Raw genomic sequence first — 19,767 nt, forward strand, 5'->3', positions numbered from 1 at the left:
GTCTGCTTGGGTTCACTTCTTATGTTTTGGGTTTGGTTTCATTGGCTGAATAGGTTGGGAGGTCACATTTAACTTGGAAAGAGGCCCAAGAGGCCAAAATTAAAGAAGTAATTTTACAAGATTTGGAACACAGACGAGGTGAATGAAACTCTACCAAATCGTATTCGAGAACGGCCCACGTGTAAAAAGCAGGCCGACAAGAGTCGCATTCGTGCACACCGAGGTACCTGCTCTATTTGTTCAGAACGGAAAGGAGACAGAACCCCTAAAGAGATCTGTGGCTTGGACAGGCAAGTGGGAATCCCGGAGTCTACCTTTGTTTCTGCTGCATGGGCTGCTGCCTCATAGCCATGTACTGCATGTCTTCCTGCAGACGATTCAGAGGGGAATCTGGCTTGACGCGGATCCCATAGTAATGGTATTTGGAGTTTCCTCTTCATAAAAGAACAACAAACATTAGAGACACAAGAAGTCAGTCAAACCAATACTCATCAGACACGATGTCCGTTTAACTTCACATTTGGAACGATTCAGTAAAAGCAGCATATTCGTGTTACGGATTTATGATCTGCCTGTTCTGGATTACCTGTACGTTTTTATGGTGGCTACATCGGAAGAATCAAAATAAGATTCCGAATCCATCGGCGGCAGGGCCCTGCGAAAAATCTTTCCTTATAAACTGAAATATTAGTACAACAGGCCACTTACTGCATTTAAGTTACACTGTGATTTTCAAATTTACATTCTAGATTTAATTTAGAAGGGGTAAAGGTGGGAAACACACTTGGCCAATAAAAATTCATTAACAGGATAAAGGGCTATACACTAGATGAGAATTGATTATAAACTGGTTATAGAAAACGAAGAAAAGAAATCTAATTCTACTGTCTTGGGTAAGTTCTACATTCTTACAATGTCTATTACTGCAGGGACAGGGAAGGTAACTTCCCAGATATGGCATGTGGAGGGAAAGTCTATCATGTATTATTCTGAAACCTAAAAGGAAGCAAGCGTTTAACCCATTGATTGTGAAACATATTTTATTAGTCTCTGTTTTAATGAATTCATATCAGTTTTGCAGGCTGAATAACATGTGTCACAACAGACATGGGGAAGTTTCTCTGTGAAAATGGCAAATTTCCACCTGGATAAAAATTGTCACAATTTCCCCATCTTCTTGAGAAAGACCATGTTTGTTATTAGAGATGACAAAGTTTTGCTCTGAATGAAATTTGCAAATTCTTGCAAAAATAACATGTTAAATATGTAAATTTTTGCAAAGGCAAAATAGTTTTCCACAGGTCTATATATAGCAAGACATCAGCTGCGTTTTCCATTTTTTTCTTTCATTTACAAAAAAGAAATGCAAGAAGAGCATGGATTAAATATTTTATATAAAAATAGAACAGAGTTCGACTTCCAAGATTAAAGAACATAGATCAGATGAAGTCTACATATTCAAAGACATTACAATCTTATTATATAAATAATATTGCTAGTTTTAAAAAAAAAGTGGGGCATCTGAATATCTATATAGTTTTGGCAAAGTAGAATAGTACGGAAACTTAAATGCATTCCACTTTCAGAGACAGATCTTGTCTCCAAAAGTCACCGCAAAATAGAGCAAAAAAATGAAAACAAAAAACTCAATTAGTAGCATTCTCCCTTACAAACAGGAGTAGGGTAAGTAGTAAAGTGGGGGGAGGGGGGAAGCAGGCGACAGTCCCCAGGGGATGTAACCAATGACAGCTACGGAGTAAAATGGGGTCTCCCTTGTAGACCGAGATAGATGAAGTGTCTAGTTTCTTCTCTTTTTCCAACAAATCAGCATTTTTGTTGGGCTGGTGGGGAGATGGCTGGGGCGGGGGGGAGGGGTGAGGATCAGCATGTCCCAAGGTCTTCTTTGCTTAAACTTCATTTGCAGGTGGATTTGAACAAAAGACACCTTTTGATTTGCCTTTGCTTAGAAACACAGTGATTTTATTTATTTATTTATTTATTTATTTATTTTTACCTAGCTCTAAAACCTTGAGGAAAGGTCCAGTTCTGCCTCATGGTTTATACGGATTTTCTTTCTGTTCCCTGGGTTAGGAAGAGTAAATGAACGCTAAACCAGGTCCCATGGCAGAACGAATCCCTTGGGGCTTTACTCTCAACACCATCAGTGCTTCTACACTGTTCTGTTCTGCTGTCTTCGTAACATGGCATTTGTTTAAACTTTCCCCACTGGATTTCTTTTCTCCTTATTCTTCTAAGGCTTTACTTTCCACCTCTCCTTGCAAACACTACATATAATTTTAAAAGGAACAGAAGACACAATTGTTACACAGTGAGGGGGCAAAAAAGAACATCAGAAAGCAAAAGCTGTGATATTGCGAAAAGTACTTATGGAGTATGGATTCCACTCATTCACAAACCCAAACAACCCCAATTTTGGTCCTTTCTATTTAAAAGATGTGTTTCAAGGTTTGAATGGAGCCTCAAAATAGGACCCATTGAAATCCCTTTCAACAACCAAAGGAGCACAACAATACTGCTATTAGAATGTTGAATAAAGCCCAGAGTCTCAAAATATTGGCATGGTATGCGGAACTACAGAGCCTGAGCCTTCGCTAGCGGATAGGAGGTTAGATCCCCAAATAATGATTTTTGTGGTTCTGAGAAAAGAAATGGGGAGAGAAACAAAGAGCTTTTTTCAAGGGACTGAAAGCTTTAGTTCCTTTAGCCTGAATAGACAATCATATTCTCCAGTTTAAAATATACTATCTTTTCAAGTATAGGTAGAAGAAAACATACTTATGAGCGAGCGGAACCTCCGGCAATCTGAAAGCTGTACAATCACTTGAAATGCAACAGAATGGAATAACTCGCGCTTAGGACACATAGAGACCTCATAAATGACACAAAACTGACACTCTCCCTTTCTCGTAGCGTAAGTTTACAAAGAAGTTAGTAAGGATCTCTTTATTCTATTAAAAATATTAAATAGTCTTAACTAGATACTATGAAGCTGTGACTTAAAACACATTATAGGAAGAACATCTAATGTTATATGGTGTGGAATCTTTATTTTTACACTTTTTATTATGGATTTTCTATAAGCGTTAGGAAATCAAAAACATCCATATCCCTCTGCCCTGCTTCTTAAAATATTCATGTTATGATAATTTGTAAAAGCTACAGAAACGCAAAAAAATGAAGCTCTACAGTTCCAACTATTATTTTCATCATATTTTGATTAGGAAGAACACTCCTATCTCTTTTCAAAGGAAGGAAACGAGGAACGAAGAGCCTTGTTTACGTTCCTGGCTTTCATGCTATGGAAGTACACTATCTTTTTACTTCTATACATGTATGGTTGCACACTCAAGCCTAAAAAAGGCTAATAAGAGGTTAAACAGAACTGTGTCATTACTGAGGGCTTCAAATACCCCAATTTTTCAAGTTCGACAAGTGATTTTTAATTGCTTTCCAAAAATGAAATGAAAAACTCAGCTTTAATTTCTTACTCTATTCAAAGAGAAGAGTTATTTATAAAGACATTTCAATATAATTTTGCAAGAGTCGAGAGATACATAGTTTTCCACTTCCTATGTCACTTACCACCTCTAGCAGGATTATTTTTAAAAAGAGAAAACAGTGATATACATTCATTTTTAAGGCACCATGTGTAAATCTTACATTAACAGTTTGGCTTGCTGATTTCTGTATCGTGGGAGAATCCACTCTTCTCAAAGCTGTGGTCAGCTGATGTGTAAGCCAGTGCATCATCCCAGTTTGGCAGTATTCACTGAATAATGACCTTTCCTTTTCTCAAGAGACTGTATAAACTGAGCCATTTCCTTATTTTTCTCTTTATATGTTATTTGTAATCAAGCCCTTTTGCTCCAACGACATCCTGAACTGCTTTGGTTCGAAAAACAGGGATTTATTTAGGATCTTATGTTTTCATACTAACCTAGTTCCCAATCTCCTGGTTCGTAGCCCCATAAAAATTGACCTTATTAGTTTTCCAAAAGAAGCAGCATTGACTGGGTCCAGTTTGTGTTCCTGACAGTGTCGTAGGTAGTGGTTATACAGCGTGCTTCTAGGAAGGCTCACTCCTTCTGCGGTCTCGTAATTGTCCAACAGCCACTGGAGCTAGTGTAAATAAGACAGGGTAAACACAGAGAAACCACATAATTTACCAAAGTATCTACAAGACCCTACAGATACAATGTACAGAAATACTTAGCTATTCATCAAACCTTGTCATCGGGCAAACTTGCAATTCAAAGGCTGGTGTGATCTGACCTTGACAACTCTCAGAAATGTGAATGGCTGAATGTAATTTACGAGCTAGGACCATGTCCATTCCTTCAAACAGTCAAGCACACGTACAAAGTACTATTTCTCCCTGTATTGATTGCAATTTTGTAGACAAACATCTCTTCGGGGAATTCAAATAACCCCTTAACCGGTCATATGTAAAATTTGTAATTGGCACAGAACAAGACATGTTCCCAAGCTTGGCAGCCTGGCACATAATACGTCTTTCATGTTGGTATGTTATGAACAGCGTGATGCCTTGCATGAGTTTTTGTATTACGTTTCTATCCACTTCCCTAGAATTTTAATTTATTTATCTAATTTACTCAAACAGGTCAATACAACAACACTATTATCTACTGGGTAAAATTCTGCAAGCAGAAAGGAAGAAAAAAAATTAAGTCATTTCTTCCCCAGAAGAAAAGAAACTGACTAGACATTGATTCTTTAAAAATTACATAGTAAAAGGAATCATTTACTACAGTCATTTGAGTTTTTCTACTCAGATGCTATGTTTTGTTTTCCATAATTTCAGAAGATACGCTATAATGGTAGTTGGTAAAGTAACATTTTCTCAGTCTATAGTTTAAATTTTATAGGTGTATGTTGTCCTATGTGTATTTCTTTAAAATACAGCAAGGACAAAAATATTTTAGAAAGCATAAACTAGGTATATATTATTAAATTTCAACATTAGGAAAGTTAAGTTATTAACTCGTTCATTTATTTATTTACAAAAAGAGAACTGAAAGAACACTTAAATGACTTTCTTAAGGTCACATATCATCTCAGGCAGTTTCTGATTACTTGCATACTAGTTGTTGTTTCCATAAAGCAACAAATACTTCACAGTACTTGTCTCAACAAAATTTCCATACCATATTTAAGAGATGTGATAAAGAAATGAAATTTTACATGCAATTTAAATTAAACAGAAGTTATAGAAGCCCAAGAATTTCTTTATTGTGCATCAACTATGAACCAGGCAACAGGCTAGGCACCTAGTGATGCAGAAATGAATGTGATATCACCCCATCCTCGGGAATTTATGATCATATTCCAAAAAAAGATAATATAGGCACTCAAATTATATTAAACCACTTGTCCATTTTGCTCACTTACTTTAAGATTTGTGAACAAACTCAGAACCTGGAACTTTAGACTCCTCGTATTAAAGACATTTTCAGAATTACTGCCTTTGACTATGACAACTGAATTGTCCAGAACCATTTTAATTTCAAATATTCCTACATGATGCTTATGTTTACTTAAAATTATGTCATTAAACTCATGCTGATGTTGGCTTAGAAAATATGGCCACCAAGCCTCCAAGACAGAGCAGAGCACTTTTAAAAATAAAGTTCATGTTCCGTCAGGGAGACTGAAGTTCTCTGCCAGCCACTTATGCATAATGAATATGTACATTTAAACATACCTGTTGTCTCTATAATGTATACAACCCTCCCTTTTCAAAAGGTTACACAAAATAAACGTTCATTTACATAATGACAAAAAATTAAAGGTCAAAAAGAATTCTTTAGAGATGAATCATCTGTAACCTAACTGTCCGCAAAGAAGTTTTCCAGAGGCAATGACTTCTAAGTATTCTAAATGGCACCCAGAATAAGTTCACTTACACATATTCACTTGATAAAAAAAAAAAAAAAAAAAGAGAGAGAAGGGGCAAAAAGCTTGGGAAATACAGGTACTAAAGCTCAGATTAGTAGTCTGCCTACAATGGTGGGTCAAGATGTCCCTAGCATTTCTTTTTAAATTTTAAGATTTTGTGGGTTATGAACACAATGGGGGTTGATGATGCACAAAATATGGCAATACAAACCCGCCTCATAGGTTTCTACCACGCCCCCTGGTAAGATGATGGGAATCTGAAAGCATTGTTACCTCACTTGACTGGTGTTGGTAGAAGGTCTAGGCAGCCATATTGCCCCAAAGTGCTAACTCTGGTTTTGTGTGCATATACTAGAGAGAGCCTTCTAATGGTATTCTAAATATGTAAAGATTATAGAAATATAAAACAGAGAAAGGAATAGTCTTTGAGAAATTCAGCTTCTGGAGATGAAGGAATAGAGAGGAAATAGCAAAACTAATGCTGAGAAAGGCAAATGTATACAAACTCTGAATATTTTGTGGAAAACAGTATTTTGCAAATAAGCTAATGGAGTACCCACACCCACAAGCATGGAGCATACAACATGTATAAGTTAAAAATGCCGATACATGTGTCTGTATCATCCACACTTCCTCATATGATAATGCATATTGTCAAAGCAAAACAGTATGACTTTGCAGCAAAAAAAGACTACAAGTCAAATATTCCTTCCTTTACAAATGAACAGTGCATACATCTATACAGGAAGCAAATAAAGATACAATGCGAATAAAAACAATTTGTTTAACTAATGAGCTACGAATAGACAATTTCTGTAAACTGCCTTAACTATTTACTAGTTTTCTGGCAGTATTTCATAACTTAAAAGTAAAGACAGATATCGAAAAATGAGAGTTTACTAATGTCTCACGATGAAGACAATTGCCGTGTAGATAAAAGAACTGAAAAAACAAATCTAATAATAGAAGATTTGAAGGGTATGATCTTAAGGTGCCTTTCATAAAAATGAAAAGTAGTGCAAATATTAAAGTTCAACATAAAATATTTTGAGTCCAAAGGTATGTTTACATATGTAGAAGAGTTAATCCGACAATGCTTTGTCAAAGAAAACTTTTCACAGAAATAGATAATTGTAGCAAAAGTGGGCTTAAAACTCAGAAACCTAAATAATAATATTACTCTAGCCCCAAAGGAACAATTTGCAGAAAATGAAGTTTTTATTGGGTTGGCTATGTGCTCCTCTGAAATGCTAAGCAAGTCAAATAACCTGGACTGACCCGTTTTGCAAACTTACGGTTCTTTTTCTATAGTCTCACATTTTCACAGACTTTTCTTCATTTCTAAGCAGTTTTTCAAAACTCTGAGTTCCTTTGTAATATGTGTGTGTATGTGTTTATGCATACATTTGTGTGCACATATATTTATATATGTATATAATGTATTATACACACACACACACACACACACACACACACACTTACACACATAAAACAATCATTAGTTGGTCTGAAAACCTCCCTAAGAGCGGGTGTGCTGACGACTACCCTATGCCAAGTGTTCCCTGCCTCTTATTCGCAGGAGGTTTCCAGAAGGCTGGAGATCACTTGGGAAGAGCAGAAGGAGGTTGCATCGAGGTAAAAAGCCCTGAAGGACGCAGACGGCCCCTGCTGCAGCCAGGAAGCCTGTGGACAACCGTGTCACCTGAGGCAAGGGTTCCTAGAAGCTCGAGATGGACGTGGAAACTGGAGCTACCAGATAAGATTTTGAGATTTAGCAGGGGATTATAATGTGCATTCTACATGCCAGGATTTCGTCTTCAAGTTCTGACACAGTGATCAAACTGTGAATCAGATATTTGAGTCTGAAACACAGTATAAGAAAGAATTTTATTGTACGAGCGAGTTGGCTGTTAAGTGTAACCTAAAGGCATACGCTTCTTGCGTTGTCCAAGGGAAGTTGATGCTTGTTATGAGATACCGTTTGCTTGGGTTTTGTCTTTAATAAAATGCATTTGGACACTAAAATTCAAGACCCTTAACATTTAGTAATTTAGATTGAAACTATTACAATTTTTTTTACTCTTTCTTTATAAAACATTTTATATGTTGTAAAATATTTGTTTACATTTATGGTTTGAAAAGCCCATAAAATACCATAGGAACTTTTAACCTTTATCTTTAAAACTTGATTATTCTACTAATGAACTAACATAAGTTCACGTAAGAGTGGAAACCACGATAATTGCATCTTTCAACCTTTGCATTTAATCTATATTAATCAGGGTAGATTGAGGAAGATGAACAGTTTCTATTTTTCCCAAAGGGAAATACTGATTGACAAATAAAAAAAAATACACATTGCATTCCCCAATTAACATCTAAATGTAACATTTGGCATTTTTTCCCAGATGGATTATTATCCATTAGGATTCATTTTAAGTTCAGTTCACTGATGATATGCATTTTGACAGGTCTTATTTCTGTCATAACTTATATTTACAATACAGCATCATTGAAGGAAAAGTGAGTATAAAACTAGGGTTTGCTTTGAGCTGAATATATTTCAGTAGCTAAACCCAGCAAAAATCATAAAACAACTATTTAGTAGATTGTAAAGAGTATATGAAATAAATGCCTAAAGCTTTTTATATACTCTAAATGGAATTTAAAAAAACAATGCACAACTTCTAGAACATTATGTGGGAACTGGGAACAATTAATTTAAGAACATTTCTGCATTCACATTTACAATCTAAACTATCTCACATTGGATACAAAATAATCACTAAATGCCAATTTATATTAATTACAATTGAGAAGGAAGATAAAATAAACATAAGTCTGCAGCGACACTCTGGTTCGTGTTAGGCAGGCCCTATACATCACTTACCCCCACAGCATCTTCACATACAAAAGATTTAGAAACAAAAATATTTACATAGAAATTATGATAAGAAGAGAGTGAATTCCATAAAGCTAAATCAAAAGTGCCATTCTAAAAAAGAAGGAGATGAGTGATAGCATCCTTGGCTATAATTTTTTTTGCGGGATTAAAGTATTTGGAGAGGAAATAAAAAGCTGTCTACTCTTAAGCTGAAGGTGGCCCATGGGGAAATGATAGAACGATCGTACATTCTTTCACTCACGTGATATGCAGGAAGAAGGCCACTTTATACCAACAACATTCACACAGCGAGCGACTGAAGCATGCTTGATAATACAGCAATGCATGCATGAGTCCCTAAATAAATGCACACATGATTGGCAAAGGTACTTAGAATACGGAAGTTAAGATAAGGTCTGGTCCCTTCTATTGTTTCTCATGTTCATCCATTTAACAAATATTGAGGAAACTTCTCCCATGTACCAGGCACTGTTCTAGGCACCAGGGATGCGTCAGTGGACAAAATGTATAAAGTCCTTACTCTCTTGGGACTTTAACTTGTCAATATATATTTACTATCTGCCTAGGTCGTGTTACTACTGAAATAATTGCCATTACGTGAATATTAACAATATATGTCAATACTGACAATGCTAGGAAAAAAGCTGGCAGTCAGCGTCACCATACTCAGTTTACAAGTGGGGCGCTACAGGGGGTATGAAATTGAGAAGTTATACATGCATTTCAAGCTGGGGGATAATTGCGAGATAATGATAAAAACAGACCGGCAGTACTAAGTACTGTTAAGAATACGCTGAAAAAGATACACAAAATTCAACACCCCATTCCGCTCCACTCCATCTTCTAATGCGTTCAAAGGTGAGAAGCAAAGTGATTGAGTCAGATTCTACTGACGGGAGATTATTTGGTTTGACCCTAAGAAGGATTTTCTGAATTACTGTAAACAATCTGTCGAAAGCGAAAACAGGAAATCCATTCTATTCCATATTCCAAAATATAATGAGAGTGGACTTTCAGCTCAAAAATCATGATTAAGATGCCTCTTTAGAAACTAGTAGGGGCACCTGGGTTGCTCAGTCGGTTAAGCCTTGGACTTGGGCTCAGGTCATGATCTCGAGGTTTGTGAGTTTGAGCCCGAGTCAGGATGCTTTGGATTCTGTCTCCCTCTCTCTCTGCGCCTCCCCTGCCTACACGCCGTGTCTCTCTCTCAAAAATAAACAAACATTAAAAATTAAAAAAAAAAAAGAAACCAGTAAAAATGAGACACAAATTATTGATCTCTTCTTCTAATTTTTTTGCCTCATGAAATTGATCCTCTGTAGAAACTGTAAGTCAGGGAACTGTCATCACAAGTTGGATCTGTGTCCACTTTAAACAATTCCATATCATGTCCTATACAGTGAGGGATAAAGGATAAACTTAGAGTTTACTGACATTTAAAATATGAACAACATATTTTTAAGAAGCATTTCCACTAAAATTTTTCTTTGCAACTGAAGATCACCAATTAGTTTCACAGAATTTAACCTGCCCTTAGCAGGTGGTGATCCACTAGAACACAGGCAGTAGCTTACTCCAGCTTTTGGATCAATCTAACAAAAATTCAGAGCATCGCTAGCTTTCCAAGGACAGAAAAACAATAGGGCCCTTTTACGTGTTCATGGAGAAACCTGGCTGGTCCAGCAGAAATGCGATCCTTTCTTTACTGTTTCTGTAGAATCATTTGCATTTCGAAGGACCTGGCTGTATATATGCTTTAGGTGAATTTAACTACCCCAGAGGCGTAATAAAAACGAATCAGGACTTCTAGTGAAAGACTATCACTGCATTAGCAACATTCATGCCCACTGTATATACTGAAATGTCTCTGGCAGTTTTGAAATACTATGGAAGAGTCACCAGGCTATGTAATAAAAAATATGAAGCCACAGAGTCGCAAACATTTATTTGCTGTTTGTGAAGCTTAAGTCACACATTCATTAACATTAAATATTATTTCATGGGTTACAGGGAATGGTAATTTCAAAGAAAACCCAACATATCTGAAAAGTTTCAAACAAATCAACAAATAAAAATATACAAAAAAAAACCACGTCTTTATACCTACATTACTGGTCATAAGATACTAATAAGTATAGGTAATTCAAGATAAAATTAACTATCACATATTATGCTAAACTATAATATAATTCAAGTGAAAACGAGGTATGAACTGAATAACAAAACACAACTTCTTAGAAGTCTGACAGTTCAAAAAAGGTAACTGAAAACTTGAGGTGTTTTTCTTTTCTTCTTATATCCCTTCACATTTTTGACTAAAAGTGAACAACATTTTTACTTGCCATGATTTTCAAAACACAAACACCAGTTAGTCATTACCCACCCCACCCCCCAATAACATACACCCTAGTAGTATACAGTACATCAGCCTTTCTACACAACTAAAGAGTCAAGCTAACACAGCAGGGATATACTTAATAAAACACATAGGAGAGTGATACATTGCATACAAATTTTCAAATTTTCAGACAGGGGGAGGGAATCATATTCCTTAAATGGTTTCAAAAAGAAAGGCCAAAATATATATTATTCTAAAATTTACAACCTATAATTTTCACCAAAATTGCAGGCATTCTCCGAATTGGCTAACCTGTTTTTATTTGCCATGGTACTTCCCCTTTTGAAAAAGAACGAATACACAGTAGGCATCTAAAAACAAATGAGTAAAACACAAGGAAAGTAATGTCATGGTGGAATATAAAATTTAAATGTTTGGAGAGTCTATTTAAAAAGCATAATGAAAACATTTTCTGTGAGTTAAAGGTTTCAGGGTTAGTGAAAAATAACAGTATTTCATTTCCGTTGGGTGATTCAACTTTGGACTTTTCAGTCACAAAATATGGGGAAGAATTTAAAAATCATAGTAAGTTACCTCTAAATTTAAGAACACATTTTCAGTTGTGGGGGAAGACTCTCTTACCATACTTTTGTACATTGATACTAATTTAACAGAAGATTTGTCTGAAAGAGGCGGAAGTCTTAGGCCTATATACTTTTACCCACATATTCAGAAACACAAAAACAAAATTAACTTTTATCCAGCATTTCCATCGGATCCCCCAAATTTGAAATCTGAAAAACGTTTACAGTTTCACAAAACTGTCATTGCTCATGTCAGACTTACCAGCCAGCATTAAAATGATGCGTGCATCTGATAACAGTTAAAGGCTTCAAGGCACAGTCCCAACACTCTTGTTTAGTATCAATTATTAGCAACATATGGCTTATCTAGAGTCTCACTTCTTCTCTTGGCTCAGGTTTATTTCTATGTAGGTCTCAGGACCTGAGCTCATCTAGGTCGCTGCTTCCTGCCTCCCTTATAGGGTCTTACTGGTAAATAAATCATTTTCAGACAGTTCACCATTGGGTTTGGCATTAATCATCTTTTTCCACTTAAAGAATGTTATTGGTCAGACAAGTAGACACGACCGTTTCTCTGCTTCAGACACAGAAATGCAGATTACAAGCCTTTGCTTCGAGGTAAATTAATATCAAACTAGAACACTTGAAATACTTAAAGTCCCCATTAATTAATTTCCACATGGAAATGGCAGCTTGTTATTAATTTGGAAATGTTATATCTGTACCAGAACAGTACAAAAGCCTAGTAAAGCAGTGTATGGGGGGGGCTCTATTATTTTTAGATATCTCAGTGTACAAAAGAGCCATTAAGTGATACAGAGATCATAAGGGGCTGAGAAAGGAAGGTTAAGAAGCAAAATAAATAAGTAAATAAATAAAACAAGCATTTAGAAGCAAGCAACACATGCGGAACAAGCAAGAGATTAGTTTACGTGAAGAAGAGGCAACTTACATGGCTGTTGAGAAGAGAGCTTCTGTGAGTGGACAGACCGTCAGACTTTTGCAGCGTCTCAATCGCCATTTCAATCTGATAATAGATGTCATTAAAAAAAGGGCTCAAGACAAGATAGTAATAAAAGGCTCACCAGAGAATTTTTGATAGACTCTTTAAAGTTCAATTTCTCCTTCAGTGGTGGCTAATGAATAGCTCTCAACTAAATGTGTGTTCCCCCCATCTTCCCGCCACCCCCAGAGAATAAATTAAAAAATATGCACACTAATAAGAAGCCCGATCACAAAAGTAAACCTTTTTTGAACATTCTGTAATTATAATCAGAATGGAGGCCTGAAGAGGAGGAACCCCAGGGGACTCTAGTTTCTAGTTAGGAGAAAACAGTCTTGACTTTCAGAGTTCAAGAGGTGGGAGAGTCACCACTCTCCAAACAGTATTTAATATTTGTTCTATTTTGTCATGAAAGAAAAACTATGCTGCAGACTTTGTGTTTAACATGCATCAGTGTTTTAATGCAAATGTACAAAGGCACCTTCATTAATGTTCAAAAGCTACTAAATCTATCCATTCCTCTCTTAACCCTGTATTAAAATTTGGACGTGGAGGGTCATTAGTATGAATAAACACTAAGATGCGATCATGGCCCCTATATTATATTTTAGAAAGTGGTGGTGAGGCAGAGCTATTAGAAATGACAGCAGAAATGGAACACAGAAGAGAAAATAATTCAGAGTCAACAAAGAAAAGGGACAGAAACAGTTTTATTCCCTGTAATCTTAGCACATCATGAGCAATCAGAACACCTTAATTAAGTAGCAGGTGCCAATAATAAATGAGATGTGCTCCTGATAACGTCATATTCAAAGGTCTCTATCGCCCAACTCCTAGCCCTAAAGCACATACTGCAAATTCAGGTTCTGAACACCCTACCCTGCATTTGGTTACTGGGCTATATCACCAATATTAACTGCAGTTATATTCTTTTAAAAAATCACATTATGTGAGAAAGAAAATTGATTGCATTACTTTTATTTCTACCATCTGATCAAATCAACAATTCAGTATAAGCGGCTATAAAAAAGGTTAGTGCTTTCCAATGTAAGCTTACTCACATTTCACAGTGGCTATGGAAATTAATGATGCTTTGAAATTCTAACATACCGTGCCCCCCCAAACCAACACAAAAACAATGGATGGCAATGTCCACAGCAAAGTCTTTTTTCCCCCATCAACTTTCCAATTTCCTTCTGGTGGAACTTTATCCACAGAATGTTCAGTCTCAATTATATCAACATTAAATCTAATTTTCTTCCAAACAACTTGGGAATTTAATAGCTTTAATTTTATTTTATGCTATTTCCACAAGTTACTGGTTCTTCCTCCTGAGAGTTAATAAAATAGAATACTGTTAGGTTAGAAATCACAGAAAACATATTTTTTAAGTAGATATAATACTTCATAAGATGCTGCAATACAATTTGTCTCACTGCTAATTTTTTTTTTTTTAGAACACAAAATGAAGTAGTCTGGCTTCCAAAGCATTCTCTCTGCAGGTGGAATGTTCTATTCGTAGAGTTTACCAGCATACTTGGAAATAAACTGAAGAAGGTGATATTGTACAAGTGAAGAAAGACACATTAGAGAAAGAGCAATGTAAATGTAATGAGTAACCAAACATTTTACTAAAGTGTTACACTGTAAAACTATAAAGGACCTCAGTATTGCATCTATTTTTTTTTTTTTTAGTATTGCATCTTTTAAAAGGGCCTCAATAAGTGTTCTTGTTTCCAAAGAGAACACACATAAAAAAACCAAACAAAACAAACAAAAGAAAACAGCTGAAAAGCCGAACCCTCATGTGACTTTAGATCACTTCTATGAAGAATCGGCTAAAAACTCCAATTTGCTAAAATGCCTACATTTCCTTTCAAGCTTGAGTGTGGAAAATTCAAGGTTGGATTTCAGTCTACTAAATACACAGAAAATGACCTGTGTCATGTGGTTTTGCACGTTTAGACGAAAGGTGAAAATGACAGAAATATAACTGCAATTACTGGTTGAGAAACCGATGTCTGCATTCGTTTTATTAATCAGCATTTAAATTTCTTTAGGACTGAAAGGGTTGGAGGTTGCTGTTTTTTATCAATAAAAAGTGGGCATGGTAAACTGGCTGAAGCCAGGTAAGCTTTAGGCTATGATTATATATGAGGTTATTTTTTTTGAAAAGTCGGTTCTCTGAACGAAGGTTCAAACAGTGCCCAGGTGTGGCTCTTACTGCATAGCCATCCAGAAAGTGACCCCCGCAGCGGACCTCGCCTGTCTGTAACTATCTAATACCAGGTGACCCGGGACTGTTGTCTCATAATCATATAAAAGGCGATGGCAACTCTTCTGAGATCAAATGGCGGGATGCTCCATCCGAGAAGAGACTAGAATCCAGCCTGGAAAGACAGGCCTTCAGAGCATTAAGTGAGATTAGTGGGGTGAGTGAGGACGAGAAACCCCCTGTGGGAAAGAGCAGGTAAGACACGGCTGTCCCACGCAGCCAGTCTGGGCGCATGACCTCCTAAAAAAATCTAGAAGACAAAGGGGGACGATTGAAGACCCCTCAGCTTCACCAGCTAAAACCAGACTCCCGTGAGAATGGGAATGTACTTTGGGAATGGTTCTCAGCCAAAGATAAGAAACTGGTCCAGTTCTACTAAAGGCTACTTTCAGAAGTGGGGGGGACTTTGCACCGTGTTTAGATACGCTGCTGACACAGCAGAGGGAGGGCAGGCCTCTGGTGCAGAAGAGCAAGAGAGGTCATCGAGAGGCTCTCCAGCCCTGGGAATCCTACGCGGTCTCAATGCCTCCAATACAGCCCAGGGACCAGCTGCCAGGCCAAGTCCCAAGAGTCCGAGCTCAGGTATGGGAGCTTCCTGCCCTCACATGCCGGGGTGCTTTCTGATCACACGCTAGCCGGGAGATCCAAAGACCTCTTTCCGTTGCATCATGTGACAAGGTACCACGGAGCGTGGTGTGAAAAATCAGACCTGCTTGGGGCGACTTGCCGAGACAGTAAAGCCTATTCCGAGAAATCAGACCTCACCAGAGAGTGCTCGGCAGGGACCTCTGAGTTCCGCTGGCCGTGAAGCTGAACTTGGGTGGAGAAAGGGGAAAGGGACACTAGCTGGTATTAAAAAAAAAATAAATAAATAATTATTCGGGATTGTGTCACCGGTAAGGAATTGGGGAATTAAAGTATATATGGGTGTAACGCTCAGCTTCCCCAACCAAACGTTGAATTCTCAGAAGACAGAATCCCAGGGAACAGTGTAAGTAGGGTTCCTTCACTTGGGCAAGCAGCTCTTCACAGGAAGTCTGGAGCGCTAGTTAGGGACTATACCCACTACTCTGCCTCTGGTATAGAAAGTGGCATGATCACAGCTGTGATAAAAAATATGACCACATGACAACGGGCAGACTTTACTTCCTGTGTGGTAGATTGAAGAAGGAAAAACAAGCGTGCACAATGTAAGGCAGGGGAAGCCCCTGTTATTTTGAGAGTACAGCAAGTGTGTACAACGTGAGGCCGGCCGGCCGCCCCAGAGAAGGAAATCTTTCCCAATTTCTCAGGAATTAGGATCAGAAATTCAGAAGAGGCCAGAGAGGTGCTGTATTTCATATCCAGGAGAGTTAAAAGACAAAAAACAAAAAACTCAGAGGAGCTCCTACAAAAATATAGCAAACCTTCTACGAAGGACACCTGTTACCTGATGGGGGGACAGATACACAGTATGATATACATGTGGCCTCGAGCCCCAGCTTCAAACTCTTTCCCAGCCACTACAGTGTCGCTGTTGCCTCGCTGGAATCAAGGGCAGGTGGAAAGTCTCCAACCAGCCAGGGATACGTGGCGGCTTGTGCCACAAGCAGCCAAGAATCAGTGTCCCCAAAAAGGACTTCAGAGGGAAGTCCCACCCACGCCTTTAGCAAAGGAGGGTGGGGGAGGGAAGAGGGGTCAGACGCTGTCTGGAGATGTTTTGTTTCTATCCTCTTTTCCCAAGCCCCAAGAAGGGATCAATACTGTACTTTTTTTTTTTCCTTAGGCAGCGAATATTTATAAAGATAAAATTGAAATCAGAAAAAAAAAACCATTTTATCCATTTTTTATAATTCCCCATTATTATTTATAATTGGTATTTATAGTTCCCCCTGATATTATATTATGGATGGGCCCTTACTATTTTATTAGAGCATATAATATTATTATTACAGGATGCTCCCAGCCTCAAGGGTCAAGGGATTTACAGAAGATGGGGATCTGGGAAGACAGAGGTCAACATTCACCTCACCTGCGGAAAGAATGGGCCGACTGGAGAGCAAGGAGGTGCAAAGAGCCTTTGTGAAACTGTGCTCTGGAGAGCGTGATGCTAACCCTCAGATGTTCCCCCTATAAAATCTTCAGTAAAATCTAGGTCACTCACAGATACTGTGGGTACGAGTCATCAAGGCTGGCTGGGGCACAGCATCTTCTCAGGGGTGGACGATAATATCAAAAAGGTAAACTGCAGTTTGAAACACAGCGAAATGAGAAGAGGTGTGGAGTTTTGCACAGGTTACATGGAGCTAGAGAGAGACCTCTGGACACGTGATTTATATACCCATCTATGTATGCACAAGCAGGGGCTCAAATAGAGTAGCACAGATGTGGACAATTAGGACTTCCTCTTAATGTAAGTATCAACCAGTCATTCCATTATATGCTAATAAGGCAGAAGGAAAAAGAATAATTCTATCACCTTATTCATTGTCTTTATAGGTCAAGGCATATTCTCTTGACTCTAAAATGGCTTTTTAATCTATTTTAAAGACGAAAGGTCAAGATTGATATATTCAACTGCCACTATAATTAAAATGGGTCTCTTGGTAGAAACTATTTCCTTCCTAGAACTGTGAAAGAAAATAATTTAAAAATAGAAGTAATATAATGCTTCATGGTTTATAAAACCTTTTTTACATTAATTCTCATCTGATCTTCACAGCAACTTTGTGAAATGGAAAAGGCAAGCAATATCGTCTCCTTTTCAAAGACTGGAAAACTGAGGCTCTCTGGGAATGAGGGACTTTCATGCGATTGCTTAGGTATTAAGTAGCAGACTGGAATACAAGATTTATCCCTCTAAATTCACTATCCCTTGACTGAGACTGATCTCAAATCTGAATCTTTGTGTGCCGAGTCTAGTGTTTTTTTCCAGTACATTCTAATAAAAATTAAAATGTCAAAAAAAATTCACTATCCTTTCCATTTTATGTAAACATAAATCATGTGGGAAAATCTCAAATCAAAATATCAAATATATCAAATGAAACTACCTTCTACACAGTAGTCTCTAAAATTAAAATTTGCCAAATGGTTTACTGTTAACAAACAAGACTTACTTTCTAATAGGAAAGGGTTGGGGCGCCTGGGTGGCTCAGTGGGTTGAGCATCCGACTTCAGCTCAGGTCATGATCTCAGGGTTGTGAGTTCGAGCCCCACATCGGGCTCTGTGCTGACAGCTCAGAGTCTGGAGCCTGCTTCAGATTCTGTGTCTCCCTCTCTCTCTGACATTCCCCTGCTCATGCTGTCTCTCTCTCAGAAATAAATAAAAACAGGGGCGCCTGGGTGGCTCAGTGGGTTGAGCATCCGACTTCAGCTCAGGTCATGATCTCAGGGTTGTGAGTTCGAGCCCCACATCGGGCTCTGTGCTGACAGCTCAGAGCCTGGAGCCTGCTTCGGATTCTGTGTCTCCCTCTCTCTGTCCCTCCCCTGCTCATGCTCTCTCTGTCTCTCAAAAAAAAAAAAAGACTGGAAATTTCCTCTGGGGTAACTGTTCCCCTGAACTCTAAGACTTCACATTTTGTTTGCATTTGAGATTAAGTAAGGCAGAAGTATCTCTACTTGGTGGCTTGTGTTCAGAAAAGATACGTGTGATTGCTAACATGACACAAAGCCACCACCTTTATGCTTGTTAGCAATGACATCCTTCTGGTGTATGGGTGGGGGGGGTCCTACAGGAAGCCCTTCAACCAGCAACATCAAAGGAAAGAACACGGTCATTCTGTATTTAGTCTCTACGATCACTCCATCACAGGGGTCTGCAGAGCACGGCGCGGGACACTGGTGAGTAACGCACAACAGCAGAACGAACACCAAACAACGGAGACTGCGTCCAGGTCTCTCATCTAGGTACTGCCAAGGTTGTGGTCTCCTCTTCAATCTGCCCAAAGGTGTGCCTTTCGGAATGTTAGGTGCACCCCATTAGCGGGTTATGACGTCAATGACGGGGGTCCTGGTCAGCATTTTTAGAAAATTATGGAAATCCAATAGAGTAGAAACTAATTGGAAGGCCCTGCCCGGAGCGTGGGTAAGTGCTGTTCTGTGGAACTTTGGTTTCCGTCAGTCACTTGTGTGTGAAGATGTATACTCCTGAAATGTATTGTGTGTGTGTGGGCACTGGGCCACAGGATAAAAGTATTTCTTTTTGTGGGCCGTAACCCCCAAACTTTGAATGCTCTGCACTAACCAGCTAAATCAGTTCCCTGCGGGTCACTGGGTCCTTTCTTCTAAGGATCGTGAGATGCCTCTTGGGCCATCTAGCGATGTCTCCTGCAGACAGTAATGCTCTGAAGAGAATACAGCTCGCTCTCTGAGCTGTCTATTCAGGTGGTTCAGGAATCAACGTGTGAATACGTCACACCAAACCAATGTTCAAGAGAAGCCTAATTCTGACAGGGTCAGGACATGCTCTTTTAAGGCTTAAAAAAAAATAATTAAAAAGTGTCCAGATGACACTCCTAGCTAGCTTTGGTTTGCGTCTCCCCTTAAACCAGAAAGTGGCTCAAGATGAAATCTCAATCTTACACACTAAGCATTTAGAGCCAAGAGGTTTCAAGTCTTGCAAATGTCTCACTGTATAAAATCTTCTCTGTCCACATAAGTTTATGACATCGAGAGAAAAATGTTAAATTGTTAGCCTTTCAACATGAAGTTTTGGCAGTTTTGTACCACCTGAAGCTATTCTGA

General features: G+C 38.2%; 1 protein-coding gene across 10 annotated transcripts in view; it reads right to left on the reverse strand.

Annotated features, from left to right (window-relative positions):
* The window catches only part of RFX3 (regulatory factor X3), a 287,161-nt gene that overhangs the window by 69,802 nt on the left and 197,592 nt on the right, over nucleotides 1-19,767 (reverse strand). For 9 of the 10 annotated variants that reach the window (XM_039230866.1, XM_039230864.1, XM_039230860.1 and 6 more), the window contains 3 exons: nucleotides 12,717-12,791; nucleotides 3,959-4,140; nucleotides 315-434 (listed from right to left, as the gene is read on the reverse strand). In XM_039230866.1, the coding sequence (XP_039086797.1) occupies nucleotides 315-434; nucleotides 3,959-4,140; nucleotides 12,717-12,791 (377 nt within the window). The remainder of the gene's footprint in view (nucleotides 1-314; nucleotides 435-3,958; nucleotides 4,141-12,716; nucleotides 12,792-19,767) is intronic. The other variant, XM_039230861.1, reaches the window with a different exon arrangement.

This window comes from Hyaena hyaena, unplaced genomic scaffold (assembly GCF_003009895.1).
Source record: "Hyaena hyaena isolate Hyena2069 unplaced genomic scaffold, ASM300989v1 scaffold_51, whole genome shotgun sequence".
In the NCBI taxonomy this organism is placed as follows: domain Eukaryota; kingdom Metazoa; phylum Chordata; class Mammalia; order Carnivora; family Hyaenidae; genus Hyaena; species Hyaena hyaena.